The 15076-nt window shown below is 43.5% G+C and overlaps 1 protein-coding gene across 8 annotated transcripts in view; it reads right to left on the bottom strand.

The window, feature by feature from the left end:
• The window catches only part of MAST2 (microtubule associated serine/threonine kinase 2), a 208830-nt gene extending 196787 nt beyond the window's left edge, over window positions 1-12043 (bottom strand). For 5 of the 8 annotated variants that reach the window (XM_060089737.1, XM_060089741.1, XM_060089739.1 and 2 more), the window contains exon 1: window positions 11537-12043. In XM_060089737.1, coding sequence (XP_059945720.1) covers window positions 11537-11725 — 189 coding nt within the window. In that variant the 5' untranslated portion in view covers window positions 11726-12043. The remainder of the gene's footprint in view (window positions 1-11536) is intronic. The other 3 variants (XM_060089738.1, XM_060089742.1, XM_060089745.1) reach the window with 1 other exon arrangement.
• Window positions 12044-15076: the final 3033 nt, after the last annotated feature.

Genomic DNA, 15076 nt, shown 5'->3' with positions numbered 1-15076 from the left:
TCCATAAAAGTTTCCCTAAAGGGAAAAATGCACAAATTAAAGCCATCTTTTCAAGCTGAACAAAGTAAAAGAAGAGTTCAATAACACCAACAAATCAAAGGTCAAGACATACCTTTTTCTATTATATTTCTTTATAAAACCAGATGAGAACACAGAAAAATATGAACTCTATATTCACACATTCTATGCACTTACCCTAAGAATATAATAATTAACCATTATTGAGTGCTCACTGGTATCAGGCTTTATAATAAGTGTTTTACATGGATTAATTTATTAAATTCTAACAATAACCCTATGAAATTGGTAATGATAGTATGTCCATTACATATATATGGGATAAGTAAGGCTTAAAGAACTTAAGTAACTTGCATCAGGTAATAGAGTTGGAATCTGAGGTCAGAGAATGACTTAATCACTATACATTCACTCAAGAAGTAATTATTTAGTACCTCCTATATACAATTCTAGAAGCTGGGATACAGCAGTAAGGAAAAACCAACCCAAATTCCTACCCTCATGAACCATATATCCTAATGTGTAAGAATGACAATAAATAACAAATATGTGACAGTAACAGGTGAATAAAGGACATGAATAAAAAGAGAGGAAGAGAATGACTAAGAGTGCTACTTTAAAAAGGCTGGTCAGGCTTCCCTGGGGGCGCAGTGGTTAAGAATCCGCCTGCCAATGCAGGAGACACGGGTTAGAGTCCTGGTCCGGGAAGATCCCACATGCCGCGGAGCAACTAAGTCTGTGCGCCACAACTACCGAGCCCGCTCGCCTAGAGCCCGTGCTCTGCAACAGGAGATGCCACCGCAATGAGAAGCCCACACACCGCCACAAAGAGTAGCCCCCGCTCACTGCAACTAGAGAAAGCCTGCATGCAGCAATGAAGACCCAACACAGCCAAAAATAAATAAAATAAACAAATTTACTTTAAAAAAAATAATAAAAAGGCTGGTCAAGGAAGGCCTCTATCTGAACAGAGACCTAAATGAAACGAGGAAGCCAGTCATACAAATATATCCAGAAAAAGAACACCTCAGGTAGAGAAAACTACCAAGTATAGAAGTCCTCAAATAATAATTTTTAAAATGTCCTCAGGCAGGAGCATGCTTAATATATTTGGAGACCATCAAGGCAGCCAGTGTGAACAGAGCTCAGTAACAAGAGGAGGAGTAGAAGGAAAGGAGGTTAGAGAAGGCCAAGAGGCAGATCATGTAGACTCTTAAGTACAAAGCAAGCACCTTCCATTTTGATCAACTGTGATTGAAAGCCACTTTTGAGTAGGGGATGGTAACAAACTTTGATTTTAGCTTTTACAGGATGATACCGATCTTGCTGTGTGCAAATTATCAGGGGTGCGGAGGGGAGAGGAGGTAAAAGAATAGAATCAGGAAGACAGGTTTGGAGACTTTTGTAGTAATCCAGATGAAAGATGATAGAGGCTAAGATTAGGGTAGTAATGGAGCTAGTGGGGAAAAGTCCCATGCCATTTGAATGTAGCACCAACCAGAACTGATGGGCTGAATGTGGAATATGAGGTTAAGAAATGAATCAAAAGCAACTTCCATGTTTTGCTCTAAGTAAATGAGTGAATGATAGTGCCATTTATTGACATGGGAAAGACTGGGGAAGAAGTGGAATGGGAAGTGAAAAACAGGGTTCAGCTTTGGACCCATTAAGTTTGAAAGGCCTATTAGCTACCCAAATAGAAATGTTACATACACAACTGAAAATAGGAGAGTTCAAAAGAAAGGTCAAGACTAGAGAAATAAATGTGGGAATTAGCAGCACAGAGATGGAATGTTAAGTAATACAATCTGATGAGATTACATCAGGAGAGAGAATAGACTGCAAAAGCAGATTAAATACTGAACCCTCTCAAGCACCACTGAGATTGGAAGAAAACCAAGACAGCATGGTCCCAGAAGCCAAATGATGGAATGATCAACCATGTCAAAAGCAACAGGTTGAGTGAGATGAAGACTGAAAACTGGCCACTGGGTTTGACCAATGATGACCTTGACATAAGTGTTTCAGTGGAATGACAGGGGACTAAAGCCTGACTTGACTGGAATGGGTTCAAGAGGAGAGGAAATGAAAGAAGATATAGACAACTCTTTCAAGTAGTTTTGTTATAAAGAGGAGCACTCTCCTACTCACAATTATTTCGTATCCCTTGCTCTTTTGCCTGAATAACTGCAAGAGCCTCTTAACTGGTTCCACATACCCATTCAGTCAATGCTCGCTAAAGTAGCCAAATAAGTGGGATTAAAATGAATGTTAGATCACGTGATTCTTATGCTCAAAACTCTCCAATGGCTTCTCATCTCGTTCAACATGAAAGTCAAAATCCTCACAGCTGCCTGTAAGACCCTTACCAATCTGAAACTCTCCACAATTCAGCCCTCCTCTCCCCACCTTTCCCCTCTGAGCTCACCTACTACTCTTCCTCTTACTCACTCTACTCCAGCCACACTTGGCTTCCTTGGTGTTCCTCAAACACAAATTTTAGAGCTGGAGGTATGCTTCTACCCCAAGGTGCTTCCTATTCCCTCTACCAAGTATACTCTTCCCCCACATAATCTAAATGCCTCAATCTCTTACATTCTTCACGTCTTTACTCAAACATCTCATTCCAAAGAGATGCCTTTCCTGATAATGCTATTTAAGCCATAAAATCCCCCATCACTCTATATCCCCCTTCCCTGCTTTACTGTCTTCGTAGTATTTATCACTGTAGAGCAAACTACATATTTTACTTATTTCTTTTATTATCTGATTCCCTCTACTAGAATAGAAACTGTGAAAGCAGGGTTTGTCATCCACCTTTTTCACTTCTTTAATCCCAACAGTAACCAAAAAATTTTTAAAAAACAACAAAAAAAACCTTGTTGAATCCAAGGATGAATGAATTAGGGGGAATGCAGGGTTAATGAAGTTTTTTCAAGATTGAAAATATTGTAGCATGCTTGTATGTTGATGAGAATCATCAACAGAAAAAAAATATTAATGATTCAGGAGTAGGAAAGAATAATTCCAAGAATAAAACTCTTATTTAGATGTAGGGGTTGGCCTTAGATGGGAATAGGAACAGATTATCCATAGCAATAAGAGACAGGGACGAGAATGCGGGTACAGGGCTTCCCTGGTGGCTCAGTGGTTGAAAGTCCACCTGCCGATGCTGGGGACACGGGTTTGTGCTCCAGTTTGGGAAGATCCCACATGCCGCGGAGCGGCTGGGCCCGTGAGCCATGGCCGCGGAGCCTGTGCATCCGGAGCCTGTGCTCCACAGCAGGAGAGGCCACAACAGTGAGAGGCCCGCGTACCAAAAAAAAAAAAAAAAAAAAAAAAGGAATGCGGGTACAGATATAGGTAGGTTGAGTGACTTGTAATGGGAGTTGCAGGATTATCTTTGTTTTTTCTTCAGTGAAACAGGAAGCAAGGACATCAACTGAGAGTAAAGAGGACAAATAGAGTGAGTGCTAGAAGTTTGAGGAGAACAATTAAACTATCATTTAAGAGTGAATGGAGGGAACTCCCTGGTGGTCCAGTGGTTAGGACTCCGTGCTCTCACTGCTGACTGCCTGGGTTCAAGCCCTCTTCGGGGAACTAAGATCCCACAAGCTGTGTGGCACTGCCAAAAAAAAAAAAAAGTGAACGGACTAGGGAATGTCATAGGATTGACTGTCATTGCTGAAAGACTCCTTAGGTTCATGATCACAAATTTAGATGTCAGCATTGTTGTGTTTTTCTCCAGCCAAATTCAGCTGCCTAGACACAAGTGCAGAATAGGCAGAGTTGGTTTAATCATGGTTGGAATTTTCTCAAGCAGATATGATAGAAGGTACTGAAGGTACATGCATAGGAGTAATTATGATAGCCCATGAAATGTTAAGTTGGACAAGGAGGAAAGTAGAGGCATGAGGTGACTGACAATGAAAAGGTAGTCTGGACTTCCCTGCTGGTTCAGTGGTTAAGAATCCGCCTGCCAATGCAGGGGACATGGGTTCGAGCCCTGGTCTGGGAAGATCCCATGTGCCACGGAGCAACTAAGCCCATGTGCCACAACTACTGAGCCTACGCACTAGAGCCCACAAGTCACAACGACTGAGCCCCCATGCCACAACTACTGAAGCCCACCTAGAACCCATACTCCGCAACAACAGAAGCCTCCGCAAAGAGAAACCCATGCACCGCAATGAAGAGTAGCCCCTGCTCGCTGCAACTAGAAAAAGCCTGCATGCAGCAATGAAGACCCAATGCAGCCATAAATAAATAAATAAATAAATTTATTAAAAAAAAAAAAAATCAACAGACCAGAGGTTCCAAAGAGTTTGAACAATTTTTGGAGAGGAAATCCTAAAATGAATGTGAGCTAGAGAAACAGAAGATGATGTGAAGGTCAGAGTCTGGCAAGCTCAAAACTAAGATTTTAGAGGTGCAACAATTATCGGTAAAGATGAAAAGTACCTAATGCATATGGAAGTAAGAGGCTCAGGTTGATGTCAATTTTCCCCATCAATTATTTACTGTACTTCCACTGTACACATGGCTGTAGTGCAGAGAAAAGAGGTTGAGAGTTAACAATGAGGTACAACAAAAAGGTGGTCAACTATGTCTGACTAACAATGCATTTTGTGTAAGTCCTTACTGCCAATAACGTCTAGTCTCTGCTCTCCCTTGAGGACTTTTTCATCTTCCCCCAGGGCTAGCCCTTGACCCAACAACCTGGTTTTCAAAACTCTTTGGAACCCCAAGTATGTATATAATGAAGAAAAACAACCAACAACTGCTGATAAAAAGTAATGATTACCAAGGTACCACAGGGATTTTATCAAGAAAGTACAAAGCTAGGTGGCAAATTTAGCAGAGAATCATAAGCAGCTAAGACCAGCAATAAAGGAGGCATAATGATTGCAATATTAAGCTGCCTCTCACAGTCCTGATCATAGGTCACCATGAATAACTGGGGTGGAAAAAGCTTTTAGGTTGATCTTAGGCTAAGGGCATCCAGTAAAACAAAGATGGGAAAAATCTGGAGGCAGATGTGTCCTACCCTCATCAGGAAACACTGTCCAACCTGCTTCAACCATCCCAGGCTCTCTGCTCCCAGTACCTCTGATGAAATCAAATCTTCCAAAGGTAACAGGTTTTCAGGTGCTGGCCCTTATTCATATTACTTCTGGACAAGAGGGGAGGGAGGGCTAATAAACATTCTGTATTGAGGGACTTCCCTGGTGGTCCAGTGAGTAAGACTCCACGGTCCCAATGAAGGAAGCCCGGGTTCGATCCCTGGTCGGGGAATCAGATTCCACATGCACACCACAATAAGTGTCCACATGCCACAACTAAGAAGCCCGCGTGCAGCAACTAAGAGCCCACATGCTGCAACTAAATATCCCGCGTGCCCCAAATAAGACCCAGGGCAGCCTAACTAACTAAATAAATAAATAAATAAATAGACATTCTGTATTGAAAACTCAGAAAAATTCTCAAATGCCCATACCTCAATCACCACGTCCTACATTGTATCCTCCACACAGCTGCCAGAGTAATCCAGCTAAAAAACAAGAAAGACCACCCTGCTTCCTTACTTACTATCTTTTTATGTAATACTAAAGACCGTCTGCAATCCAGGCTCCTTTAGTCTCTTAACTCAACATCTATGGCTTCAAGTTCAACTTCCAACAATACTAAATTGATTACAGTTCCCTACACAATATATGCAGCTTCCCCTCTGTATGTTTTCTGCCCCCATGCTTTTGCCCGTATACTAACATTATAGTGCAGAATAAAGAGAAGATACTGATTTCCCTGAAAATAATTTTGAAAATTCCTTAATGGTGCCAAGAGAATTCAAAATTCAAAATATTTGAATCTTTTTCTATTCATTCAGTCCACAAATAATTCATTCAGTCAACAAATAACTACTTAACACCTATTGTGACAAAGCACTTGACTATGCATTATGATAGACAAAATGATGATATAGTTCCTACCCTCAATAATTTACAACTTAAAAGCAGATATGAAATAATACAAAATGAATACAGAAGGATAGAAGTGCTATTTACTACAGCCCAATCATGGAAAAACAACTTCACAGAACAGTTTCTGTGGTATGAGTTAGGCCTGGAAGCTTGAGTAGAATTTTAATGGGCAAAGACAGAGAAGAAAGAGCTTTTCAGATGGATGATTAATTAAAATAAATATATGGGGACTTCCCTGGTGACACAGTGGTTAAGAATCCGCCTGCCAATGCAGGGGACACAGGTTCGAGCCCTGGTCCGGGAAGATCCCACATGCCATGGAGCAACTCAGCCCATGCACCACAACTACTCAGCCTGAGTTCTAGAGCCCACAAGCCACAACTCCTGAGCCTGTGTGCCACAATCACTGAAGCCCATGCGCCTAGAGCTCGTGTTCTACAACAAGAGAAGTCACCACAACGAGAAGCACGCGCACTGCAACAAAGAGTAGCCTCCGCTTGCTGCAACTAGAGAAAGCCCACACACAGCAACGAAGACCCAACACAGCCAAAAGTAAATAAATTAAATTAATTAATTAATTTAAAATATATATATACACATATGAAAATGCCTAAGCAGTAAACAAATATTTACTGAATGCCCATTACGTACCAGTTAAAACACTAAAGGCTGGTATAATGATGAATAAGACAGCCTCTGAGGAGTTTTTTCTCTGATGAGAGATTGACAGCCAATCAGAATATTGCTGAGGAAATACATGTTTCAAGTGCCAGCACGCATATCTATGTTTCTAATAAATATTCAGACTAATAACTATGTTTCAAATACCATACTAGGCCCTAGGTAAATGAAAGTCTGGGCCTCAAAGAACTTACTTATGAGAGAGACAAACTATTTCAATAATGTACGCTACAATGGAGACAAAGCAAAGTCTTGGGAACCAAGAGAAGGGGCCTCTAACTCTGACTCTAATAAAAAGTGATAAGTGGGCTTCCCTGGTGGCGTAGTGGTTGAGAGTCCGCCTGCCGATGCAGGGGACACGGGTTCGTGCCCCGGTCCGGGAGGATCCCACATGCCGCGGAGTGGCTGGGCCAGTGAGCTATGGCTGCTGAGCCTGCACGTCCGGAGCCTGTGCTCCGCAACGGGAGAGGCCACAACAGTGAGAGGCCCGCGTACCGCAAAAAAAAAAAAAAAAAAAAAGTGATAGGTATCAAGTAAACCTTGAATGCCAAGTTCTTCAAACTTTATTTTATGGTATCAAGAAGCTAATGAAAGTTTCTGAAGATAAAGCAATAAAATGATCATTTAACAAATACTTATCTATCACTGGAACTCAGGTAGGCAAGGAGTTCCAATCTTTTTTTAACTAGAATGCAGAATAAATCAGAGGTTAAAAGACTAAAAACAGAGTAAATGCAGTTAAAATATTACAACAACCAAGACAAAAGTTTATAAATGCTGAATTAAGGTGATGACAGTGAGAACAAAGATTTGAAAGATGTTATGAAGACAGAATCAGCAGAATCTGGATAAGGGGGTCAAGGGAGAGGGAAAAGTCAAAGACCATGGATATAATTTCAAGTTTGATGACAAGAAAAAGGAAAGACACAGGGAGACCACATTTCAAAGGAGAAATAATGGATTCTATTTCAATGATACAGTAAGCCACTGAGCTAGAGATCCAAGTTCTGCATCCTGTTCAGAAATTATTCCTAAATACCAGCATGGTATAACATGTAACAAGCATTATTCCATATCATGAGAAATGGAGAACAAAGTCATTTGTGAAAGGTAGCTGTTTGGTGATCAGCTAGGTTCTTATTCCCTGAATGGAATAATCCACCCAGCCTCATAACACACGAAACTGAAATTTTTAACTTTTCAACATCAAATAATTTCTAGTTATGGACTTTCAAGGACACTATCAGTTTATGAAAATCACAAATGTTAAGATCACAAATGCTGAGGGTCTAATGTGGAAATATTAAGCCCAGAAATGGAAATGTAGAGCTAAGGAAAGAGGTCAGGCCTAGAGACTCAGATCACTCTACAAGGAGGTTCTGTGACACAACGCTATGAACAAAGAGAACTACAGACCCTATTATACATCCTAAGCACTTGCCACAAATAGGGTAAGCCTGCTAAAAAACAAAGTAAAATTAAGAAAAAAGCTGGGAATTCCCTGGCAGTCCGGTGGTTAGGACTTGGTACTTTCACTGTGGGGGTCCGGGTTCAATCCCTAGTGGGGGAACTAAGATCCCCTAAGCCGCACAGTGTGGCCAAAAGAAAAAGAAAAAAGCTAAGGACAGAGGACATATCCGCAAGGAACATATTGGGGACAGAGATAGAAAACAGTAAAAGACACCCAAGAAGCAGTCAGAGTAACAGGAGTAGAATGGACATTATGACAAAAGAGAAGAAAATATCAAGAAGGAACACATGCAAAAATTAATCAAAAGAAAGCTGAGGTAGTCGTACTAATATCAGATAAAAGACACTTTAAAAATGCATAATTGGAGTATAAAAGCTCACTATAAAATAACCGACGTTTATTTCACCAGAAACATTTAACAACTGCATTGTACACTTGAATGCACCTAATAAAGAGAAAAACGAAAAAACAAAAAAAAAGAAGGAACACATGGTCAAGAGTGACAAATAGTTCACAGAGGTCAGAGAGGATGAGGAATGGGGGAAGGCTATCATAGTTAATCATTTAAAGGCCCCTGGGGCTGCTGCATCTCTCTGTGTAATTCACAATGAAAAATTTTCACAAATAGCCACACTTGTTTCTTTTTTTTTTTAATTTTTGGCTGCGTTGGGTCTTCATGGCTGTGTGGGCTTTCTCTAGTTGCGGCAAGTGGGGTCTACTCTTCCTTGCAGTGTGCAGGCTTCTCATTGCAGTGGCTTCTCTTGTTGCGGAGCAGGGGCTCTAGGCACACAGGATTCAGTAGTTGTGGCGCACGGGCTTAGTTGCTCCGCAGTATGTGGGATCTTCCCGGACCAGGTCTCAAACCTGTGTCCCCTGCATTGGCAGGAGATTCTTAACCACTGCACCACCAGGGAAGCCCCAACACACATTATTTTTTAATTTAAAAAAAAGGAAAAGTTTTAGTATCCATCATGGTATAATCACACAATGGAAAATTACACAGCAATGAAAAAGAACAAGCTTTTTCTAAAAGCAACAACATAGATGAATCTCACAGACATAATCTGAATGAAAGAATCTAGTCACAAAAGAGTACAAACTGTACGATTCCATTTACATGAAGTTCAGAAGAGGCAAAACTAATCCATGGTGATAGAGTTTGGGAGAGTGGTTACCTCTGGAGAAGGGTAATACCTGGGAGAAAGCACAAAGGAACATTCTAGGGTACTGGAAATGTTCTACATCCTGATCTGAGGAGTGGTCACATAGGTGTATTCATTCTGTAAAAATTCATGGGCTGAATGAAACTTTGATGTGCACACTGTAGATAAGTCACATCTCAGTTAAAAAGTAAATAAACAAACACACAAAGTTACTGGTGATGTTGAAGACAACGCTTTGGGGGAATTTATTTGTAGAAGCCAAATCATAATATGAGGAATGTATACAAGGTGAAGAAGCTGAGACAGTGCATATAAACTCATTGTTCAAGAAGGTTGCTGGTAAAGCAAAAATGAGATTACAAAGTAGCTTAAGTAGGTTACAAAACTCAGGGAAATCATGTTGTTTTGTTTTTATTTGAGGTATAAGACAAAGAGAAAATAACATACATAACAAGGGCCTACAGCAGATGAGAAGGAATGAAATCAAGAACATAGAGGGATTAGCCTTGGAAAAGAGGATGAATACTTCCTTCTTTGAGATTTAAAAGATGAGAGAACACAGAAATCCTGAGATAGAGAAGAGGGAGAAATCAAGTTACCTTGAACTCTTTAGTGAAGCATGTGATAAGGTCAATTAGACCAGGTAAATTGAGTCAGGAAAGGATCTGGGCTTTAAGTACATTTTTAAATGTTTCAAATAGGAACTGCAGAGAATATAAGACACAAGGATGAAGAGGGAAATTACAGTAAGAGGACAATGCTCAGTGGCCTGAAAGCAAGGGCAGTAATGGCACGGTCTACTCAGGACTGGGTGGAGAATACAAGATAAAAAAACAAAAAGAGAGGGGCTTCCCTGGTGGCGCAGTGGCTGAGAATCTGCCTGCTTATGCAGGGAACACGGGTTCGAGACCTGGTACGGGAAAATCCCACATGCCGCGGAGCAGCTATGCCCGTGCGCCACAACTACGGAAGCCCCCACGCCTAGAGCCCGTGCTCCTCAACAAGAGGAGCCATTGCAATGAGAAGCCCGCGCACCACAACGAAGAGAAGCCCCCCTCGCAGCAACTAGAGAAAGCCCACGCACAGCAACGAAGACCCAACGCAGCCAAAAATAAGTAAACTAAATAAATTTTTTTTAAAAAGAGGGAAAAGTCCAAGGGCTAACATGTGCATCACTGAAACTATATAATAAAGAATGATGTCTAAGGAAAATACTTATTTAACATACAGGAAAGAGGCAGAAGACCTAAGAGAACTCTTCAAAGATCCAAAGATGAAGTCACTAGGGTCTAGAGTAGAGTGTGCGAAAGGGAAGCTGTCACTAGAGTTCATTACTACAGAACATTTTTCTGTAAATCCCACAAGATCAAGAACCACATACTCTCCTTTCACTGAACTTCCTACAGCTACTAGTGACAACTTCTCCTCCCTGATAAAACTGACCTTTATCCCCTACTTCTAAATACACCTACACTTGATTAATAAATTATATAAACATATCCTGTCCATTCAGAAACTCCATGAACTTTTTACACTTCTGTGTTCTCCCACTAAGGTGTTTTCAGTGGTACAATCTTAGAACGCAGAGACTATATCCACGAATTCTCTGTTCACAGTATTGGGTTTGGGATTACACACATGCATCCCCAAAGCACATGTTTAAAAAGCGCTTTCTCGTGAAATGAATCGTTACTGGAGAGAAACTTTAACAATGATTCGGAACATATTCCTACAAGACTATAACGATGGCCAAATCAGAGAATGCTTAGGAATGACACCCGTTTTCACAACTGTCAACATAACCTCTAGAAAGCAGGATAACATTTACTATATTATTGGCTGTCCCTACCTTACACTATTTGTCCCTCTGGATAATTCCTCCATACCTCTTTAGTAAGCCTATTCTTTGCACTTCATTTACTCCCAGCCCACATTCTAGCGTCCCTTCTTCCCATCCAGAACCCCTAACCTCAAACGCCCCACAGGACCATTTTTCATCCCTACTCCCTCATTTCCTATTCAACCCCAGACCATCACTTCCATCCACTTCTCCACTCCCCATTTTTCTGCTTCTCCAGACCTCCCATTCCTTCTGCCGAACTATTCAGTCCCCACCCCTTCAACGCCCCAGCCCAAGTCTTCCCGCCTGAGATCGCCCTCCCCCATCGCTCCCTTTCAGGCTCCCCCTCCCCAACCTTTCCCTCAGAGACCCCGGCCAGCGCTACCTGCTCCCGGACTTCGGGCCCTGCGGGCCCCGCCCGCTCCTCCAGTAGCTGCCTCCCGGGCGGCGCTCGCCGGCGCGAGGGCAAGGGCTGGGGCAGCTCCGCTGCCCGCTGAGCCCCATCCTCCCGGCGGGCGGCCGGCGGCGGCGGCGGCAGCTGCGGTCGGTCGCGGCAGCGGCTCCGCTTCATATCTGCGGCTGGGCCCTGGGCGTCAGCGCAGCGACTGTCCAGGCCCCGCACGGCCCCGGGCCGCGGCGCTACCGCGCCAACCACCGCCCGTGGCCACCATGGCCCGGCGGGCGCCCGAAGCCACCGACCCCAGCCAGCAGCTCCTCTGCGCTTTCTGGGGCCTCAAGAGCCGCGGCCTCCTCGGCGCTCCTTACGGAGGCGGCAGCATCGCCGCAGCGTCTTCTCCCACCCGGTCCACGTTCGGCCGGCCACCGGCCGCCACCGCCTCCGCCTCCACCGCCGCAGCCGGCTGCACAGGCAGCCGCCAACCACTTGCCTGTAGCCCGGCCCCGCCCCTCCCTTCCCCTCGCGCGCGCGCACCGGGAGCCCGCCCGCCACCTCTGGCCGCGCGCCGCCTCCCGCGCACGCGCCAGCGAACGGTCGCGAGAGACCCGCCCTTGGCCCCACAGCGTGGTGGGGGTGGGAGGGGGCGGAGAGCGGAAGGGGGCGGGGCCCCCGCAGCGGAAGCTCCTTGATTCGTTCATTCATTCATCCATTCATGAAATTGTGTGTCTGGCCAAGCTAAGTGGTGGGGATCCAAAAATGAATTACAACTGATCAGCGTCCTCAAGGAAGTAGGTGGAGAGGGACCAGGAGCAGCAAGGAGACAAAATAGACGACCAGGAAACAGAACACTAATGCCTGCCTTTTTGTTGAGCACCTTCCAGCCAACCGTCAACTGATTTTCACATCACACTTTGAAGGCAGGTCTGTTCATTCTCCTGTTACAGATAAGAAGACCGACGGGAAGTAATATGCACCAGGTCACTGAGCAAACTAGACAGGACTCAAATTCTGGCTTTTCTGCCCCTTTCCACTGTTTCCTGTTGCTCCCAGCAAGTAAGACAGGGTGTGGAAAGTCCTATAAAAGAGGAAGAAGTGATGGATTCCTTCAAGTGGAAGGCGAAGACAAAAAGGCATCCCCATGATTCCCCACTGACAATGAAGTCATCATGTTATAGCCCAGTCCAGTCTGGCCACAGCAGTGGGCAGCTCACCCTGCCTCTTTCAGTGACTCATCTGCTCAGCAACGTGGCTGTAGCTCAGCCCTGTCTGGCCTCCTCCTTCTGGCTTTAGCTGGTCTGCCAAAGCACCATATTTTTCCTCTTTTGTCTTGACTGGAGTTCTTTCACAGAAGCCTTTACTGAAGGGTTCACCCATTTTTGCTTGGCCTCTGCCCTAAACCCTTTCTGAGAGGTAATAATAGCTAACATTACAGCATAACTACTGGATACCAGACACTGTGCATTCAATTCACACATATGCAAACAAGAGGTAAGTTGTATTATTTCCAGCTTACAGTTGAGGTTCAAGTTACATAACGTGCTCAATATGACACAGCTAGTAAGTGCAGAGCCAGGATTCAAACCAAGGTCTGTCAGATACCAGAGCCTACACACACAACCAGTATACTCTACAGCCAATCATCAGTCTGCTCCTGTATTCCCTGTTTCAGTTCCTCACCACCATCCATCCAGTTGCCTCAACCAGAAACCTGGAAGTCATCCTAGACTCCTTCCTTCCCCTCCTGCCCCCACACCCAATTAATGAACAAGTCCTGCTGCTTCTATAACCTTACCATCTCTCCAATCTGTCTCCTTTTTCCATCCCACTGGTACTACCTCAGCTCAAGTCTTATCTTCTCTCACAGTAGGTGACTTGACTGGGAAATCTTTCTAAATCATTCACCTACAACCAGTCCCTTTCTCTTCAAACCCATCCTCCAAAAAGCCTTTATAAGAACCTTCATATAACATGTGACTCCCTTGCTTAAAACAGTTAAATAGATTTCCATGACCCTCAGGATGAGGTTTACTAAATTTACTATGATTGGCAAGGCCATCTGAAATCTGGTCTCTGTCTACCTCACCTTCTCCTATTAATCCCTGCTATGCCAATTATTTATAGTTATGCCAGCTGTTTATAGTTCCCTGCATGTACAGGGTCTGACACATTCTTGGTTACAAACAACAGAAACAAACTGATTATCCTAAGCCTAAGGGGGAATTATTAGAAGGCTATACAGAGGGGCTCACAGAACAGAACAGAGATTGGAAAATCAGGCTTATGAAACTGGCAGGAAACAAGGAGTCTCTCCAGAGCACACATTAGGGACAATTTCAGGACAGTGCTGTCACCACCACTCCCACACCACCACCAGACAATGTGCTATGCTGCTGCCACATACTTGTGCAAAGGGATTCTAACCTTCTCTCCTCTCTAATTGCCTCACCATTCCAGATTCACAGTCTCTGGCAAGAGAATCCACTGACTCAGCCTTGGCAACTTAGGGACCAGAACTCCATTTCAACCTCTTGCCTTCCACTACAGGGACTAAGAAAGTCAGTGTGGCAAATAGACTCTAAGGTTGCCCTCATGATCCACCTCCTCTCCAGTGTTTATGCCTTTGTGTGATCTCCTCCCCTTTAGGTGAGTGGGACCTGTGACTTGCTTCTAAACAGCAAAAATGATGTGGTATCACTTCCATGATTGCATTACATTATATGACTCTGTCTTCCTAACAGACCCACTCTCATTCTCATTCTCCTAATGGCCTTGAAGAACCAAGCTACCATGTTCTGAACTGCCTGTAGAGAGGGTCATGTGGCAGGAAATTTCAGGCAACCTCTAGAAGCTATGGGCAGCCTCTGGCCCAAGAGCCAGCCAAAAAACAAACACAAAAAACTCAGTCCTACAACCACAAGAAAAAATTTTTTTTCTTGTAGTATAGTTGCTTTACAATGTTGTGTTAGTTTCTGCTGTACAATGAAGTGAATCAGCTATATGTATACATATTTCCCCTCCCTCTTGGACCTCCCTCCCACCCCCCCATCCCACCCATCTAGGTCATCACAGAGCACCAAGCTGAGCTCCCTGTGCTATACAGCACGTTCCCACTAGCTATCTATTTTACGCATGGTAGTGTATATACGTCAATCCTAATCTCCCAATTCGTCCCACCCTCCCTTTCTGCTCTCTGTGTCCACATGTACATTCGCTACATCTGCGTCTCTATTCCTGCCACACAAATAAGTTCATCTGTACCATTTTTCTAGATTCCACATATATGTGCTAATATACGATACTTGTTTTTCTTTCTGACTTAACTTCACTCTGTATGACAGACTCTATGTCCATCCACCTCACTACAAATAACTCAATTTCATTCCTTTTTATGGCTGAGTAATATTCCATTGGATATATGTACCACATCTTCTTTTTCCATTCATCTGTCAATGGACAATTAGGTTGTTTCCATGTCCTGGCTATTGTAAATAGTGCTGCAATGAACATTGGGGTTACATGTGTCTT

The sequence above is a fragment of the Mesoplodon densirostris genome, chromosome 2, assembly GCF_025265405.1.
Source record: "Mesoplodon densirostris isolate mMesDen1 chromosome 2, mMesDen1 primary haplotype, whole genome shotgun sequence".
Taxonomy (NCBI): Eukaryota; Metazoa; Chordata; class Mammalia; order Artiodactyla; family Ziphiidae; genus Mesoplodon; species Mesoplodon densirostris.
Note: the sequence above shows the minus strand (reverse complement) of the source record. Positions and strands in the feature narration are given on the sequence as shown.